The sequence below is a fragment of the Cherax quadricarinatus genome, chromosome 14 (assembly GCF_038502225.1).
Source record: "Cherax quadricarinatus isolate ZL_2023a chromosome 14, ASM3850222v1, whole genome shotgun sequence".
NCBI classification, from domain to species: Eukaryota; Metazoa; Arthropoda; class Malacostraca; order Decapoda; family Parastacidae; genus Cherax; species Cherax quadricarinatus.
The window spans coordinates 7,694,253-7,715,381 of NC_091305.1; the positions used below are offsets into that span (position 1 = coordinate 7,694,253).

The window sequence follows — 21,129 nt, forward strand, 5'->3', positions numbered from 1 at the left end:
TTTTTAATGTTTATTAAAAGCAAAGCTATTTTGTTAAATTTCTTTGCAATAATGTTTATATTACTTCCAAATGTTAGTTATGCTAACATGTGTTTATGTTAACATGTGTTTATGTTAATATTCGAAGACTGAGAATGTTATGTATGGAAGTATCTAAGTCCGGGCTCGAGGTTATATATTTAACGTAAAAAATACATTAATATTATTAAGGCTTACCTGAGAGCCTACTGAACAGGCTTTTATTGAAAAGAACTAAAAACAGAAAGCAAATACATAACAATGACAGCATTAAAACAAAAGCAGGCAAAAGTAAATACTGAAGCCAGTTTAAACATTAGATGGCAAACATTGTAACAAGCAGAGAGAACATTTTGTGACAGCGAGAAAAGTAGCAGAAGTCAAACAGCGGAAGCCAGTTGAATACAAAATTGAAATAAAGCATTCGTGCAAGCACATCAACGCTCAAGCAAACACAAGCAAGAATAAAAACGGAATTGCAAGGAGAGGAGAGATGAGGGGAGGGGACTAGACAAACACATCATCTCTCCCTCCTCCCTGAATGAGAGGTGAGGAGGGATCACAAGTCATGTCTTCCCCCTCCCTCACTACAGCCTGAGAGGTGAGGGGGGAGACATCCCAAGTTACTGATCCTCTCCCTCATCACAGTCTCACAACGTCTCGTCTGTGAGAGCCACATCAGCCTCGGTCAGTAAGTCTGCTGAGGTACAGGTACCTTCTGTCAGTCATGCTGACACTGAGTTTGTCTCAACTCCGAGAGCAAGTCACTCCACTTCCTGATGGACATTACGTTCTCACAATGAAAAAATCATGTTACGTTGGATAAATTTATACTGGCATGATGTAGAAGTGAATTATTATAGTTATGAGTGACTGCTCTGACGTAATACCGAGTGATGTGCTCTCTTGACCACTGATGTTAAAAATCTGCCGTGTATAGCACTGGATGCAACATGCAGTATCACAGCTTGGTGACAGGTTGTACTCTCAAGAATACATATGACACAACGAGCAGTTAAGTGCAAGATAGGGATCTAAGTCAGGGAAGCAAAGTGCCATGGATTTTTATCTAATGACTTCCTTACGAGGTGCCTGAAGGCTACTGGTTCTAATATATAAAAAAGTTGACGGGTCACTGGATGGAGGTGCGGAAGTTCGAACCAAGTGAGACACAAAGCAACAACACTAACTTGAAGCTCAACATTTGTGTTGCTGTCGTTGCTACACTCAGCTCAACCCTTGCAACACCCTACTATGTTCAACACTATTGATAACAGAAGGAGTGCAGGGAGCCGCTCTCTCTCTCTCTCTCTCTTGGTAGATAAAACATTATATTAGTTACTGATGACTAAGAAATAACGCTGGGGTTATGAACATCATTAATGAAGGGAGGATGCAGATAAAAGTAAGCAGTGATATTAAATTCATTCATGTCCTGCCATGGTTCAGATAAAAGAACTATTATCTTCTCCAACCTTTTGATCAGAGTGTTCATCCCCTGAGTTGAGCGTAATAGTGAGCACCTGTAAAGAAAACCTGGGTTTAGGGAGGTGTGAGCAGAGCATACAAGGCTCCACCTGGTGACGAGGGCACCTGGTGATGAGGGCACCTGGTAACGAGGGCACCTGGTGATGAGGGCACCTGGTGACGAGGGCACCTGGTGACGAGGGCACCTGGTCAGGAACACTTCTGCACTACACACAACACAGTTCAACACAATCCCACTGAAGTTCTTTTTCTGTATCTCTCTCCCCCTCTCTTGCGTATAATTTCAGATTAATTACAGAAGCGTTGAGCTAAATGATTATTAACACATTCACATTCCCCGCACCACTTACAGTGAGGGCGGAATACAAAATGGCGGCCACAGATTGCTTAATGCATCAATGCTGTACTAACAATCACAGCTCCGCGTCCTTCAATAAATCCGGTTTCTAAATTACAGCTGATAGTAATCATTTCATCAGATATACTATTGGTGGATGTGTGTGTGCTGTCGCAGACGTGTTCCATACAGCCCCAGGTATACAATACTCGCTAGAGGACACCAACACTATACTACAATATGTACACTGATATACATGTTTAGGCTGACATACAAGGCAAAGTTACAGCAAGCATAATACATGGATGAGGTAGTGATGATTGGCGAGGTATGTAGTGAGAGAGAGAGAGAGAGAGAGAGAGAGAGAGAGAGAGAGAGAGAGAGAGAGAGAGAGAGAGAGAGAGAGAGAGAGAGAGAGAGAGAGAGAGAGAGAGAGAGAGAGAGAGACAGAGACAAGACAGACAAACGGTCAAACAGACAGACAAAAATCTACATTACATAATGATAAAAACGAATAACATGAACACAAATAAACTTATAGAACTACTAACCACAAGAGTCCAACTTAAGAGCGCATTAATAAGAGCACAGCGCACTCAAGAGCGCATTAATAAGAGCACAGCGCACTCAAGAGCGCATTAATAAGAGGACAGCACACTCAAGAGCGCGTTAATTAGAGCTCAGCGCACTCAAGAGCGCATTAATAAGAGCACAGCGCACTCAAGAGCGCATTAATAAGAGCACAGCGCACTCAATAGCGCGTTAATAAGAGCTCAGCGCACTCAAGAGCGCATTAATAAGAGCACAGCGCACTCAAGAGCGCATTAATAAGAGCACAGCGCACTCAAGAGCGCGTTAATAAGAGCTCAGCGCACTCAAGAGCGCATTAATAAGAGCACAGCGCACTCAAGAGCACATTAATAAGAGCACAGCGCATTCAAGAGCGCGTTAATAAGAGCTCAGCGCACTCAAGAGCGCATTAATAAGAGCACAGCGCACTCAAGAGCGCATTAATAAGAGCACAGCGCACTCAAGAGCGCATTAATAAGAGCACAGCGCACTCAAGAGCGCATTAATAAGAGCACAGCGCACTCAAGAGCGCATTAATAAGAGCACAACGCACTCAAGAGCGCGTTAATAAGAGCTCAGCGCACTCAAGAGCGCATTAATAAGAGCTCAGCGCACTCAAGAGCGCATTAATAAGAGCACAGTGCACTCAAGAGCGCATTAATAAGAGCACAGCGCACTCAAGAGCTCATTAATAAGAGCAAAGCGCACTCAAGAGCTCATTAATAAGAGCACAGCGCACTCAAGAGCGCATTAATAAGAGCACAGCGCACTCAAGAGCTCATTAATAAGAGCACAGCGCACTCAAGAGCGCATTAATAAGAGCACAGCGCACTCAAGAGCGCATTAATAAGAGCACAGCGCACTCAAGAGCTCATTAATAAGAGCAAAGCGCACTCAAGAGCTCATTAATAAGAGCACAGCGCACTCAAGAGCGCATTAATAAGAGCACAGCGCACTCAAGAGCACATTAAAAAGAGCACAGCGCACTCAAGAGCTCAGTAAGAGCACAGTGCACTCAAGAGCGCATTAATAAGAGCACAGTGCACTCAAGAGCGCATTAATGAGAGCACAGTGCACTCAAGAGCGCATTAATAAGAGCACAACGCACTCAAGAGCGCATTTATAAGAGCACAAAGTACTCAAGAGCGCATTAATAAGAGCACAGCGCACTCAAGAGCGCATTAATAAGAGCACAGCGCACTCAAGAGCGCATTAATAAGAGCACAGCGCACTCAAGAGCTCATTAATAAGAGCACAGCGCACTCAAGAGCGCATTAATAAGAGCACAGCGCACTCAAGAGCGCATTAATAAGAGCACAGCGTACTCAAGAGCGCATTAATAAGGGCACAGTGCACTCAAGAACACATTAATAAGAGCAAAGCGCACTCAAGAGCTCATTAATAAGAGCACAGCGCACTCAAGAACGCATTAATAAGAGCACAGCGCACTCAAGAGCTCATTAATAAGAGCACAGCGCACTCAAGACCTCATTAATAAGAGCACAGCCCACTCAAGAGCTCATTAATAAGAGCACAGCGCACTCAAGAGCTCATTAATAAGAGCACAGTGCAATCAAGAGCTCATTAATAAGAGCACAGCGCACTCAAGAGCGCATTAATAAGAGCACAGCGCACTCAAGAGCTCATTAATAAGAGCACAGCGCACTCAAGAGCGCATTAATAAAAGCACAGCACACTCAAGAGCTCATTAATAAGAGCACAGCGCACTCAAGAGCGCATTAATAAGAGCACAGCGCACTCAAGAGCGCATTAATAAGAGCACAGCGCACTCAAGAGCGCATTAATAAGAGCACAGCGCACTCAAGAGCTCATTAATAAGAGCACAGCGCACTCAAGAGCTCATTAATAAGATCACAGCGCACTCAAGAGCTCATTAATAAGAGCATAGTGCACTCAAGAGCTCATTAATAAGAGCACAGTGCACTCAAGAGCGCATTAATAAGAGCACAGTGCAATCAAGAGCGCATTAATAAGAGCACAGCGCACTCAAGAGCACATTAATAAGAGCACAGCGCACTCAAGAGCGCATTAATAAGAGCACAGCGCACTCAAGAGCGCATTAATAAGAGCACAGCGCACTCAAGAGCTCATTAATAAGAGCAAAGCGCACTCAAGAGCTCATTAATAAGAGCACAGCGCACTCAAGAGCGCATTAATAAGAGCACAGCGCACTCAAGAGCACATTAAAAAGAGCACAGCGCACTCAAGAGCTCAGTAAGAGCACAGTGCACTCAAGAGCGCATTAATAAGAGCACAGTGCACTCAAGAGCGCATTAATGAGAGCACAGTGCACTCAAGAGCGCATTAATAAGAGCACAACGCACTCAAGAGCGCATTTATAAGAGCACAACGTACTCAAGAGCGCATTAATAAGAGCACAGCGCACTCAAGAGCGCATTAATAAGAGCACAGCGCACTCAAGAGCGCATTAATAAGAGCACAGCGCACTCAAGAGCTCATTAATAAGAGCACAGCGCACTCAAGAGCGCATTAATAAGAGCACAGCGCACTCAAGAGCGCATTAATAAGAGCACAGCGTACTCAAGAGCGCATTAATAAGGGCACAGTGCACTCAAGAACACATTAATAAGAGCAAAGCGCACTCAAGAGCTCATTAATAAGAGCACAGCGCACTCAAGAACGCATTAATAAGAGCACAGCGCACTCAAGAGCTCATTAATAAGAGCACAGCGCACTCAAGACCTCATTAATAAGAGCACAGCCCACTCAAGAGCTCATTAATAAGAGCACAGCGCACTCAAGAGCTCATTAATAAGAGCACAGTGCAATCAAGAGCTCATTAATAAGAGCACAGCGCACTCAAGAGCGCATTAATAAGAGCACAGCGCACTCAAGAGCTCATTAATAAGAGCACAGCGCACTCAAGAGCGCATTAATAAAAGCACAGCACACTCAAGAGCTCATTAATAAGAGCACAGCGCACTCAAGAGCGCATTAATAAGAGCACAGCGCACTCAAGAGCGCATTAATAAGAGCACAGCGCACTCAAGAGCGCATTAATAAGAGCACAGCGCACTCAAGAGCTCATTAATAAGAGCACAGCGCACTCAAGAGCTCATTAATAAGAGCACAGCGCACTCAAGAGCTCATTAATAAGAGCATAGTGCACTCAAGAGCTCATTAATAAGAGCACAGTGCACTCAAGAGCGCATTAATAAGAGCACAGTGCAATCAAGAGCGCATTAATAAGAGCACAGTGCACTCAAGAGCTCATTATTAAGAGCACAGCGCACTCAAGAGCTCATTAATAAGAGCACAGTGCACTCAAGAGCTCATTATTAAGAGCACAGCGCACTCAAGAGCTCATTAATAAGAGCACAGTGCACTCAAGAGCTCATTATTAAGAGCACAGCGCACTCAAGAGCTCATTAATAAGAGCACAGTGCACTCAAGAGCTCATTATTAAGAGCACAGCGCACTCAAGAGCTCATTAATAAGAGCACAGCGCACTCAAGAGCTCATTATTAAGAGCACAGCGCACTCAAGAGCTCATTAATAAGAGCACAATGTACTCAAGAGCTCATTATTAAGAGCACAGCGCACTCAAATGCTCATTTTTAAGAGCTCAGCGCACTCAAGAGCTCATTATTAAGAGCACAGCGCACTCAAGAGCTCATTAATAAGAGCACAGTGCACTCAAGAGCTCATTATTAAGAGCACAGTGCACTCAAGAGCGCATTAATAAGAGCACAGTGCACTCAAGAGCTCATTATTAAGAGCACAGTGCACTCAAGAGCTCATTATTAAGAGCACAGCGCACTCAAGAGCTCATTAATAAGAGCACAGTGCACTCAAGAGCTCATTATTAAGAGCACAGTGCACTCAAGAGCTCATTATTAAGAGCACAGCGCACTCAAGAGCTCATTAATAAGAGCACAGCGCACTCAAGAGCTCATTATTAAGAGCACAGCGCACTCAAGAGCTCATTATTAGGAGCACAGCGCACTCAAGAGCTCATCATTAAGAGCACAGCGCACTCAAGAGCTCATCATTAGGAGCACAGCGCACTCAAGAGCTCATCATTAAGAGCACAGCGCACACGCCAGAATAGGAGACCACATTTCAAACTTACATAATATATAAACGTTATAGTTGAATAACGAAGATAACTATTACGAAGAACACCATAACATAGCAGAACACAGAGAACATTTTATGGTGCAAAAGGAACATAAGTGAAGAAGAAGTAACTCCAAACGCAAAAAATATATACTTACAATCTTAAATCTAAGAATAAGAAGAATGCTGAGAACTAGTAAGTTGCTAGTAAGATGCTAGTAAGATTACTAGTAAGATTACTAGTAAGATTACTAGCAAGATGCTAGTAAGATTACTAGTAAGATTACTAGTAAGATTACTAGTAAGATGCTAGTAAGATGCTAGTAAGATTACTAGTAAGATTATTAGTAAGATTACTAGCAAGATGCTAGTAAGATTACTAGTAAGATTATTAGTAAGATTACTAGTAAGATGCTAGTAAGATGCTAGTAAGATTACTAGTAAGATTATTAGTAAGATTACTAGTAAGATGCTAGTAAGATTACTAGTAAGATTACTAGTAAGATTACTAGCAAGATGCTAGTAAGATTACTAGTAAGATTACTAGTAAGATTACTAGTAAGATGCTAGTAAGATGCTAGTAAGATTACTAGTAAGATTATTAGTAAGATTACTAGTAAGATGCTAGTAAGATGCTAGTAAGTTGCTAGTAAGATGCTAGTAAGATTACTAGTAAGATTATTAGTAAGATTACTAGTAAGATGCTAGTAAGATGCTAGTAAGATGCTAGTAAGATGCTAGTAAGATTACTAGTAAGATGCTAGTAAGATGCTAGTAAGATGCTAGTAAGATTAATAGTAAGATTACTAGTAAGATTACTAGTAAGATGCTAGTAAGATTACTAGTAAGATTACTAGTAAGATTACTAGTAAGATGCTAGTAAGATGCTTGTAAGATGCTAGTAAGATTACTAGTAAGATTACTAGTAAGATTACTAGTAAGATGCTAGTAAGGTGCTAGTAAGATGCTAGTAAGATGCTAGTAAGATGCTAGTAAGATTAATAGTAAGATTACTAGTAAGATTACTAGTAAGATGCTAGTAAGATTACTAGTAAGATTACTAGTAAGATTACTAGTAAGATGCTAGTAAGATGCTAGTAAGATTACTAGTAAGATTACTAGTAAGATTACTAGTAAGATGCTAGTAAGATGCTAGTAAGATGCTAGTAAGATTACTAGTAAGATTACTAGTAAGATTACTAGTAAGATGCTAGTAAGATGCTAGTAAGATGCTAGTAAGATTACTAGTAAGATTACTAGTAAGATTACTAGTAAGATGCTAGTAAGATGCTAGTAAGATGCTAGTAAGATGCTAGTAAGATTACTAGTAAGATTACTAGTAAGATGCTAGTAAGATGCTAGTAAGATTACTCGTAAGATGCTAGTAAGATTACTAGTAAGATTACTAGTAAGATGCTAGTAAGATGCTAGTAAGATTACTAGTAAGATTACTAGTAAGATTACTAGTAAGATTACTAGTAAGATTACTAGTAAGATGCTAGTAAGATGCTAGTAAGATTACTAGTAAGATTACTAGTAAGATGCTAGTAAGATGCTAGTAAGATGCTAGTAAGATTACTAGTAAGATTACTAGTAAGATGCTAGTAAGATGCTAGTAAGATGCTAGTAAGATTACTAGTAAGATTACTAGTAAGATGCTAGTAAGATGCTAGTAAGATGCTAGTAAGATTACTAGTAAGATTACTAGTAAGATGCTAGTAAGATGCTAGTAAGATGCTAGTAAGATGCTAGTAAGATTACTAGTAAGATTACTAGTAAGATTACTAGTAAGATTACTAGTAAGATGCTAGTAAGATGCTAGTAAGATTACTAGTAAGATTACTAGTAAGATTACTAGTAAGATGCTAGTAAGATGCTAGAAAGATTACTAGTAAGATTACTAGTAAGATGTTAGTAAGATGCTAGTAAGATGCTAGTAAGATTACTAGTAAGATTACTAGTAAGATGCTAGTAAGATGCTAGTAAGATGCTAGTAAGATTACTAGTAAGATTACTAGTAAGATGCTAGTAAGATGCTAGTAAGATGCTAGTAAGATTACTAGTAAGATGCTAGTAAGATTACTAGTAAGATTACTAGTAAGATTACTAGTAAGATTACTAGTAAGATGCTAGTAAGATTACTCGTAAGATGCTAGTAAGATGCTAGTAAGATGCTAGTAAGATTACTAGTAAGATGCTAGTAAGATGCTAGTAAGATGCTAGTAAGATTACTAGTAAGATTACTAGTAAGATGCTAGTAAGATGCTAGTAAGATTACTAGTAAGATTACTAGTAAGATTACTAGTAAGATGCTAGTAAGATGCTAGTAAGATGCTAGTAAGATTACTAGTAAGATTACTAGTAAGATTACTAGTAAGATTACTAGTAAGATGCTAGTAAGATGCTAGTAAGATGCTAGTAAGATTACTAGTAAGGTTACTAGTAAGATTACAAGTAAGATTACTAGTAAGATGCTAGTAAGATTACTAGTAAGATTACTAGTAAGATTACTAGTAAGATGCTAGTAAGATGGTAGTAAGATTACTAGTAAGATTACTAGTAAGATGCTAGTAAGATGCTAGTAAGATTACTAGTAAGATTACTAGTAAGATGCTAGTAAGATGATAGTAAGATGCTAGTAAGATGATAGTAAGATTACTAGTAAGATTACTAGTAAGATGCTAGTAAGATGCTAGTAAGATGCTAGTAAGATGATAGTAAGATTACTCGTAAGATTACTAGTAAGATTACTAGTAAGATGCTAGTAAGATGCTAGTAAGATGCTCGTAAGATTACTAGTAAGATTACTAGTAAGATTACTAGTAAGATACTAGTAAGATGCTAGTAAGATTACTAGTAAGATTACTAGTAAGATTACTAGTAAGATTACTAGTAAGATGCTAGTAAGATGCTAGTAAGATTACTAGTAAGATTACTAGTAAGATTACTAGTAAGATTACTAGTAAGATGCTAGTAAGATGCTAGTAAGATTACTAGTAAGATTACTAGTAAGATTACTAGTAAGATACTAGTAAGATGCTAGTAAGATTACTAGTAAGATTACTAGTAAGATTACTAGTAAGATGCTAGTAAGATGCTAGTAAGATGCTAGTAAGATTACTAGTAAGATTACTAGTAAGATTACTAGTAAGATTACTAGTAAGATGCTAGTAAGATGCTAGTAAGATTACTAGTAAGATTACTAGTAAGATGCTAGTAAGATGCTAGTAAGATTACTCGTAAGATGCTTGTAAGATGCTAGTAAGATGCTAGTAAGATGCTAGTAAGATGCTAGTAAGATGCTAGTAAGATTACTAGTAAGATTACTAGTAAGATTACTAGTAAGATGCTAGTAAGATGCTAGTAAGATTACTAGTAAGACTACTAGTAAGATTACTAGTAAGATTACTAGTAAGATTACTAGTAAGATTACTAGTAAGATGCTAGTAAGATTACTAGTAAGATTACTAGTAAGATGCTAGTAAGATGCTAGTAAGATTACTAGTAAGATTACTAGTAAGATGCTAGTAAGATGCTAGTAAGATTACTAGTAAGATTACTAGTAAGATGCTAGTAAGATGCTAGTAAGATTACTAGTAAGATTACTAGTAAGATTACTAGTAAGATTACTAGTAAGATTACTAGTAAGATGCTAGTAAGATGCTAGTAAGATTACTAGTAAGATTACTAGTAAGATGCTAGTAAGATGCTAGTAAGATTACTCGTAAGATGCTAGTAAGATGCTAGTAAGATTACTCGTAAGATGCTAGTAAGATTACTAGTAAGATGCTAGTAAGATGCTAGTAAGATTACTCGTAAGATGCTTGTACGATGCTAGTAAGATGCTAGTAAGATGGTAGTAAGATTACTAGTAAGATTACTAGTAAGATGCTAGTAAGATGCTAGTAAGATGCTAGTAAGATTACTAGTAAGATTACTAGTAAGATGCTAGTAAGATGCTAGTAAGATGCTAGTAAGATTACTAGTAAGATGCTAGTAAGATTACTAGTAAGATGCTAGTAAGATTACTAGTAAGATGCTAGTAAGATTACTAGTAAGATGCTAGTAAGTTAACTAGTAAGATGCTAGTAAGATTACTAGTAAGATTACTAGGAGGATTACTAGTAAGATGCTAGTAAGATGTTAGTAAGATGCTAGTAAGATTACTAGTAAGATGCTAGTAAGATGCTAGTAAGATTTCTAGTAAGATTACTAGTAAGATGCTAGCAAGATGCTAGTAAGATTACTAGTAAGATGCTAGTAAGATTACTAGTAAGATGCTAGTAAGATGCTAGTAAGATTACCAGTAATATGCTAGTAAGATGCTAGTAAGATGCTAGTAAGATTACTAGCAAGATGCTAGTAAGATGTTAGTAAGATGCTAGTAAGATGCTAGTAAGATTACTAGTAAGATTACTAGTAAGATGCTAGTAAGATGCTAGTAAGATGCTAGTAAGATTACTAGTAAGATTACTAGTAAGATGCTAGTAAGATGCTAGTAAGATGCTAGTAAGATTACTAGTAAGATGCTAGTAAGATTACTAGTAAGATTACTAGTAAGATTACTAGTAAGATTACTAGTAAGATGCTAGTAAGATTACTCGTAAGATGCTAGTAAGATGCTAGTAAGATGCTAGTAAGATTACTAGTAAGATGCTAGTAAGATGCTAGTAAGATGCTAGTAAGATTACTAGTAAGATTACTAGTAAGATGCTAGTAAGATGCTAGTAAGATTACTAGTAAGATTACTAGTAAGATTACTAGTAAGATGCTAGTAAGATGCTAGTAAGATGCTAGTAAGATTACTAGTAAGATTACTAGTAAGATTACTAGTAAGATTACTAGTAAGATGCTAGTAAGATGCTAGGAAGATGCTAGTAAGATTACTAGTAAGGTTACTAGTAAGATTACAAGTAAGATTACTAGTAAGATGCTAGTAAGATTACTAGTAAGATTACTAGTAAGATTACTAGTAAGATGCTAGTAAGATGGTAGTAAGATTACTAGTAAGATTACTAGTAAGATGCTAGTAAGATGCTAGTAAGATTACTAGTAAGATTACTAGTAAGATGCTAGTAAGATGCTAGTAAGATGCTAGTAAGATGCTAGTAAGATGATAGTAAGATTACTAGTAAGATTACTAGTAAGATGCTAGTAAGATGCTAGTAAGATGCTAGTAAGATGATAGTAAGATTACTCGTAAGATTACTAGTAAGATTACTAGTAAGATGCTAGTAAGATGCTAGTAAGATGCTCGTAAGATTACTAGTAAGATTACTAGTAAGATTACTAGTAAGATACTAGTAAGATGCTAGTAAGATTACTAGTAAGATTACTAGTAAGATTACTAGTAAGATTACTAGTAAGATGCTAGTAAGATGCTAGTAAGATTACTAGTAAGATTACTAGTAAGATTACTAGTAAGATTACTAGTAAGATGCTAGTAAGATGCTAGTAAGATTACTAGTAAGATTACTAGTAAGATTACTAGTAAGATACTAGTAAGATGCTAGTAAGATTACTAGTAAAATTACTAGTAAGATGCTAGTAAGATGCTAGTAAGATTACTAGTAAGATTACTAGTAAGATTACTAGTAAGATTACTAGTAAGATGCTAGTAAGATGCTAGTAAGATTACTAGTAAGATTACTAGTAAGATGCTAGTAAGATGCTAGTAAGATTACTCGTAAGATGCTTGTAAGATGCTAGTAAGATGCTAGTAAGATGCTAGTAAGATGCTAGTAAGATGCTAGTAAGATTACTAGTAAGATTACTAGTAAGATTACTAGTAAGATGCTAGTAAGATGCTAGTAAGATTACTAGTAAGACTACTAGTAAGATTACTAGTAAGATTACTAGTAAGATTACTAGTAAGATGCTAGTAAGATTACTAGTAAGATTACTAGTAAGATGCTAGTAAGATGCTAGTAAGATTACTAGTAAGATTACTAGTAAGATGCTAGTAAGATGCTAGTAAGATTACTAGTAAGATTACTAGTAAGATGCTAGTAAGATGCTAGTAAGATTACTAGTAAGATTACTAGTAAGATTACTAGTAAGATTACTAGTAAGATGCTAGTAAGATGCTAGTAAGATTACTAGTAAGATTACTAGTAAGATGCTAGTAAGATGCTAGTAAGATTACTCGTAAGATGCTAGTAAGATGCTAGTAAGATTACTCGTAAGATGCTAGTAAGATTACTAGTAAGATGCTAGTAAGATGCTAGTAAGATTACTCGTAAGATGCTTGTAAGATGCTAGTAAGATGCTAGTAAGATGGTAGTAAGATTACTAGTAAGATTACTAGTAAGATGCTAGTAAGATGCTAGTAAGATGCTAGTAAGATTACTAGTAAGATTACTAGTAAGATGCTAGTAAGATGCTAGTAAGATGCTAGTAAGATTACTAGTAAGATGCTAGTAAGATTACTAGTAAGATGCTAGTAAGATTACTAGTAAGATGCTAGTAAGATTACTAGTAAGATGCTAGTAAGTTAACTAGTAAGATGCTAGTAAGATTACTAGTAAGATTACTAGGAGGATTACTAGTAAGATGCTAGTAAGATGTTAGTAAGATGCTAGTAAGATTACTAGTAAGATGCTAGTAAGATGCTAGTAAGATTTCTAGTAAGATTACTAGTAAGATGCTAGCAAGATGCTAGTAAGATTACTAGTAAGATGCTAGTAAGATTACTAGTAAGATGCTAGTAAGATGCTAGTAAGATTACCAGTAATATGCTAGTAAGATGCTAGTAAGATGCTAGTAAGATTACTAGCAAGATGCTAGTAAGATGCTAGTAAGATGCTAGTAAGATTACTAGTAAGATTATTAGTAAGATGCAAGTAAGATTGCTAGTAAGATGCTAGTAAGATGCTAGAAAGATGCTAGTAAGATTGCTAGTAAGATGCTAATAAGATGCTAGTAAGATGCTAGTAAGATTGCTGGTAAGATGCTAGTAATATTGCTAGTAAGATTGCTAGTAAGATGCTAGTAAGATGCTAGTAAGATTGCTAGTAAGATGCTAGTAAGATTGCTAGTAAGATGCTAGTAAGATGCTAGTTAGATGCTAGTAAGATTGCTGGTAAGATTGCTAGTAAGATGCTAGTAAGATGCTAGTAAGATGCTAGTAAGATTGCTGGTAAGATGCTAGTAAGATTGCTAGTAAGATTGCTAGTAAGATGCTAGTAAGATGCTAGTAAGATGCTAGTAAGATTGCTAGTAAGATGCTAGTAAGATTGCTAGTAAGATGCTAGTAAGATGCTAGTAAGATGCTAGTAAGATGCTAGTAAGATGCTAGTAAGATGGTCATTGTATTCTTACGAACATATGACACAGGGAACACAAGAATAATGTAGCAAAATAATGGTAGTAATAACACCTGATGAAACACGTTACTGGTCAAGATACTGAAGTGTGAGATACAATAGTAATAGAGAGAGAGAGAGAGAGAGAGAGAGAGAGAGAGAGAGAGAGAGAGAGAGAGAGAGAGAGAGAGAGAGAGAGAGAGAGAGAGAGAGAGAGAGAGAGAGAGAAATTTCATACATTTAAGCTTTGAAAAAATGCGATGGCAGTGTTATTAGCATACATAATGATGAATAATGAGTGGCATGATGGGACACAATGATACACACCGGTGTATGATGCGAATGATAGCATACATTTATGGTGACTGACAGAATGATGAGTCCCAGCATAAACTGTATGATGAGTCAGCTTACACAGCATAATGAATGCCAGCATACATAGTATAATGGGTCTCAGCATACGTAGTATGATGTACAACAGTATGGATGATATACATACGATGATAAGGGATTAATTAAACGTGGAAAGTAACGAAGAAACGTAAACACGACTGATAAATGAATAAATAAATACCGAAAGTCGTGTATAAAACAAGGAGAGTCAGAAGTGTACACGAAACACTGAAAGAAACGGGGGAAAAGACAGAAACGAGTGAAGAAACTGTAAGTAAGATGTATCAGGCGTAAGGAAGATGATAGACAGACATCAAATGTAGTCAAGAAGCAACTGACTAGTTGGGTAAAACGACCCAAGTGCAAGTATTGTGATATTTTAAAATGGATGAAACGTTTCGCTCTCCAAGAGCTTGGTCAAGCATGGGCTGCACATGTGTGTCCTCTTCGCCCAACATAACGTCGGTAAGTCCGCCATTATCACAGAAATTAACAGGCAAAAATAAACAGTTTTCCTTCTGCAATTGCTACTGTAAAAATTAATCGAAGACTGAGGAAGCGACAAGTGCTTCACTGGAACAATTATGCAGTTTTCGTTGCACTTTTTTTAAATTGCATATGCAAAAAAAAATCAACCGACAAATTGATAAATAAGACACAAGTGCAACAGTTCCATAGTCTGGAACAATGTTCCATAGTCTGGAACAATGTTCCATAGTCTGGAACAATGTTCCATATCTGGAACAATGTTCCATAGTCTGGAAGAATGTTCCATAGTCTGGAAGAATGTTCCAAAGTCTGGAAAAATGTTCCATAGTCTGGAACAATGTTCCATAGTCTGGAACAATGTTCCATAGTCTGGAACAATGTTCCATAGTCTGGAACAATGTTCCATAGTCTGGAACAATGTTCCATAGTCTGGAACAATGTTCCATAGTCTGGAACAATGTTCCATAGTCTGGAACAATGTTCCATATCTGGAACAATGTTCCATAGTCTGGAAGAATGTTCCATAGTCTGGAAGAATGTTCCAAAGTCTGGAAAAATGTTCCATAGTCTGGAACAATGTTCCATAGTCTGGAACAATGTTCCATAGTCTGGAACAATGTTCCATAGTCTGGAACAATGCTCCATAGTCTGGAACAATGTTCCATAGTCTGGAACAATTTTCCATAGTCTGGAACAATGTTCCATAGTCTTGAACAATGTTCCATAGTCTGGAACAATGTTCCATAGTCTGGAACAATGTTCCATAGTCTGGAACAATGTTCCATAGTCTGGAACAATGTTCCATAGTCTGGAACAATGCTCCATAGTCTGGAACAATGTTCCATAGTCTGGAACAATTTTCCATAGTCTGGAACAATGTTCCATAGTCTGGAACAATGTTCCATAGTCTGGAACAATGTTCCATAGTCTGGAACAATGTTCCATAGTCTGGAACAATGTTCCATAGTCTGGAACAATGTTCCATAGTCTGGAACAATGTTCCATAGTCTGGAACAATGCTCCATAGTCTGGAAGAATGTTCCAAAGTCTGGAAAAATATTCCATAGTCTGGAACAATGTTCCATAGTCTGGAACAATGTTCCAGACTATGGCACAAAACTCTTCTCCAGGCTGAGGGACTGACCACCTCAAACCTACGTCTTCAAGGGTAATAGACAGATACATCTTCACATCTCTACTGCTTCTGCTAACTCTTCTATACGTGACTGAAGAAGTCTACTGTGTAGGTGAAACGTTTCAGAATAAAGGCACCTACCTGTTGCACATGTGTCTCGCTCATCAAAGTTTATTGTTTTTACTAAGTAAATAAATACGATATAATGAAGGACTCGTGAAGAGTGAATGTTACGTAGATAATGATAGTCATGTTTACAATGATCACAATGTTAATTAAGGGATGAATTAGGGCATTATATACATTATATACATAGTGTTTATTAGATGAGGAATTAGGCCATTATATACATTATATACATAGTGTTTATTAGATGAGGAATTAGGCCATTATATACATAATGTTTATTAAGAGGTAAATTAGAACATTATATACATCTATCTAGCAGTCATATCAATGCATAACAACAACGGTAAATTACATCTCAGAGAGCCGAAGAGGAAGGTTAAGAAACTAGATAAAAAGTTAGATGAAGGTACAGGTGATGGTTGCAAGTTGATAAATAAGACAGGTGCAACACCCAGGTATCTTCACTGTACAAGAGTTACGTCACTAAAGATACACAGGTGTTGCACAAGTGTTTTTCTCATCAACTTGTCACTACTGAACATTAATGATAAATTAAGACAGGAAGGATTGAAATGGATCACAACAATATACATACATACATATATATATATATATATATATATATATATATATATATATATATATATATATATATATATATATATATATATATATATATATATATATATATATATATATATATATATATATATATATATATATATATATATATATATATATATATTCCTGATGAAGTGAGGTGTAACAATAATGCAACGACAGTTGGGTCAACTATCTACAGGGCGGCAGAGTTGAGTCCTCCTCTAAATATATCAGGATAGTAAGGTAAATACAAATTTGCAAACATTTTATGGAGTATGCAGCACCAGTTTGGAGCCTCACACCGCGTCAAGCACATCAAGAAGTTGGAGAGAGAGTGCAGAGGTCTGCAAGGAGACTGGTCCAGGAGCTGAGAGGTAGGTAATGCAGGGAGCGAGTGAAAGGGAGTGTTAACTCGACGCACTGTGCACATTTCTGTATTTTGAATCTGAAGAAACAATTACAATACATTACACAACGACAATGTTGCTAGGGCAGCCAGTCGTCGTTCTGGCGGTGTTGGGGAATTAGTTAACAAAGTTAGTAATTTACGGCACAACGTTAACTAATTCACGAACAAAACTGATCCTAACATATGAAATATTAACAATGCAGACAGTATACTTCCCACCACTAACACACTGTCATCAGTGCAAGCAGTGTACTTCCCGCTAGCACACTGTCACCAGTGCTGGTACTACTACCAGCACTGGTGACAGTGTGTTAGTAGGAAGTTATGATCACATTCAACACTATTACTGCCACTACAATTACCAACATCACTGCAACTCTGCCACTGTTTACACCAACATCTACCACCATTAACATCGTACCATAAATTTTGAGAACTACCACTGCCATTAGCACTACTGTCAGTGCCACCACCACTCACTACCACACACATCACCACTAAAATCACTACCACACACTACATCACCACAGCCACTCACTACCACACACTACATCACCACAACCACTCACTACCACACACTACATCACCACAGCCACTCACTACCACACACTACATCACCACAGCCACTCACTACCACACACTACATCACCACAGCCACTCACTACCACACACATCACCACGTCCACTCACTACCACACACTACATCACCACAGCCACTCACTACCACACACATCACCACGTCCACTCACTACCACACACTACATCACCACAGCCACTCACTACCATACACTACATCACCACAGCCACTCACTACCACACACATCACCACGTCTACTCGCTACCACACACTACATCACCACAGCCACTCACTACCACACACATCACCACGTCTACTCACTACCACACACTACATCACCACAGCCACTCACTACCACACACATCACCACAGCCACTCACTACCATACACTACATCACCACAGCCACTCACTACCACACACATCACCACGTCCACTCACTACCACACACTACATCACCACAGCCACTCACTACCACACACTACATCACCACAGCCAACAAGCACACACTACATCACCACAACCACTCACTACCACACACATCACCACGTCTACTCGCTACCACACACTACATCACCACAGCCACTCACTACCACACACATCACCACAGCCAACAAGCACACACTACATCACCACAGCCACTCACTACCACACACATCACCACGTCTACTCGCTACCACACACTACATCACCACAGCCACTCACTACCACACACATCACCACGTCTACTCGCTACCACACACTACATCACCACAGCCACTCACTACCACACACATCACCACGTCTACTCGCTACCACACACTACATCACCACAGCCACTCACTACCACACACATCACCACAGCCACTCACTACCATACACTACATCACCACAGCCACTCACTACCACACACATCACCACAGCCACTCACTACCATACACTACATCACCACAGCCACTCACTACCACACACATCACCACGTCTACTCGCTACCACACACTACATCACCACAGCCACTCACTACCACACACTACATCACCACAGCCACTCACTACCACACACATCACCACAGCCACTCACTACCATACACTACATCACCACAGCCACTCACTACCACACACATCACCACAGCCACTCACTACCATACACTACATCACCACAGCCACTCACTACCACACACATCACCACGTCTACTCGCTACCACACACTACATCACCACAGCCACTCACTACCACACACATCACCACAGCCACTCACTACCATACACTACATCACCACAGCCACTCACTACCACACACATCACCACAGCCACTCACTACCATACACTACATCACCACAGCCACTCACTACCACACACATCACCACAGCCAATCACTACCACACACATCACCACGTCTACTCGCTACCACACACTACATCACCACAGCCACTCACTACCATACACTACATCACCACAGCCACTCACTACCACACACATCACCACAGCCACTCACTACCATACACTACATCACCACAGCCACTCACTACCACACACATCACCACGTCTACTCGCTACCACACACTACATCACCACAGCCACTCACTACCACACACATCACCACGTCTACTCGCTACCACACACTACATCACCACAGCCAATCACTACCACACACATCACCACGTCCACTCACTACCACACACATCACCACAGCCAATCACTACCACACACATCACCACAGCCAATCACTACCACACACATCACCACGTCCACTCACTACCACACACTACATCACCACAGCCACTCACTACCACACACTACATCACCACAGCCACTCACTACCACACACATCACTACGTCTACTCACTACCATACACTACATCACCACAGCCACTCACTACCACACACATCACTACGTCTACTCACTACCATACACTACATCACCACAGCCACTCACTACCACACACATCACCACGTCTACTCGCTACCACACACATCACCACAGCCACTCACTACCACACACATCACCACAGCCAACAAGCACACACTACATCACCACAGCCAACAAGCACACACTACATCGCCACAACCACTCATTCCCACACACTACATCACAACTACAACAACTACATCTGCCATATTCCAATTGCAACCATTCACAAATTTTTACCATTTAAGAAGTACTAACAATTATAGCTAACCATAAAGGTCAGGCGATATTGTAAACAGTTAGCCATAAAGGTCAGACGATATTGTAAACAGTTAGCCATAAAGGTCAGACGATATTGTAAACAGTTAGCCATAAAGGTCAGACGATGTTGTAAACAGTTAGCCATAAAGGTCAGACGATATTGTAAACAGTTAGCCATAAAGGTCAGACGATATTGTAAACAGTTAGCCATAAAGGTCAGACGATGTTGTAAACAGTTAGCAATAAAGGTCAGCCGATATTGTAAACAGTTAGCCATAAAGGTCAGACGATGTTGTAAACAGTTAGCCATAAAGGTCAGACGATATTGTAAACAGTTAGCCATAAAGGTCAGACGATGTTGTAAGTGGAACACAAGTCTTCAGCTTTGTGCAGCGAATGAAACATTAAGTAAATACTCCTGAGATACACAGTACAGTGTCACTCACATTACTCGCCTTCTAAGATCAAGGAAAAAACAACAACTGTTTGCTTCGGAAAATGACTTGCCAATTGTAAAATCTCTGACCTTTGTTAAATATAACAGCGACGTTATCTTAATAACTTCATTTTGTCCGCTTGTTTACATGTACACTACAATACTGCTTAATATTCTCACTTTGCTTCAGTACCGTAGCTACGTCTGCTGGTGCTCCCGTGTTTCAATAATTATATGTTCAAATTCTTTAATAACTGATTATTAAAGTTTATTCAGGCACAGGTACACATAAGTACAATATACTTATGATAACTCAAAACAGTCAAAGTGACTTATTTCCACTGGGATCTATTATTTAAATATTTAGTAGTGAAATATGGTAACCTGAAAGCTTAGAGTTGTTAATACTGTAGACATGACTATTGCAAGGTATCCGCCGGCACCTCACCATGGGAATTAAAATATTTTAAGTAGATAAGAGACAGCTGCAGGTTACTTCAGATTGATACACTTACACAGAATAGTGTTCTCAACACTTAACATCGCCAGTCTCCCTCGCACGGTGCTGACGTGCAGTACACAGCTGTCTCCCTCGTACGGTGCTGACGTACAGGACACAGCTGTCTCCCTCGCACGGTGCTGACGTGCAGGACACAGCTGTCTCATTCGCACGGTACTGACGTGCAGGACACAGCTGTCTCCCTCGCACGGTGCTGACGTGCAGGACACAGCTGTCTCATTCGCACGGTGCTGACGTGCAGGACACAGCTGAGTCTCCCTCGCACGGTGCTGACGTGCAGGACACAGCTGAGTCTCCCTCGCACGGTGCTGACGTGCAGGACACAGCTGTCTCCCTCGCACGGTGCTGACGTGCCGGACACAGCTGAGTCTCCCTCGCACGGTGCTGACGTGCAGGACACAGCTGAGTTTCCCTCGCACGGTGCTGACGTGGAGCACAGCTGTCTCCCTCGCACGGTGCTGACGTGGAGGACACA

At 39.1% G+C, this 21,129-nt stretch overlaps 1 protein-coding gene across 3 annotated transcripts in view; it reads right to left on the bottom strand.

Annotated features, from left to right (window-relative positions):
- sei (seizure) overlaps nt 1–21,129 on the bottom strand; it is a 668,222-nt gene that overhangs the window by 460,674 nt on the left and 186,419 nt on the right. Inside the window, exon 1 of one of the 3 annotated variants that reach the window (XM_070084833.1) lies at nt 1,494–1,917. The exons of the other annotated variants lie outside the window; for them this stretch is intronic. Within the exon in view, the coding sequence (XP_069940934.1) occupies nt 1,494–1,583 (90 nt within the window). The 5' untranslated portion in view covers nt 1,584–1,917. Of the gene's footprint in view, nt 1–1,493; nt 1,918–21,129 lie in introns of those variants that run through there. 3 annotated transcript variants of the gene reach the window in all.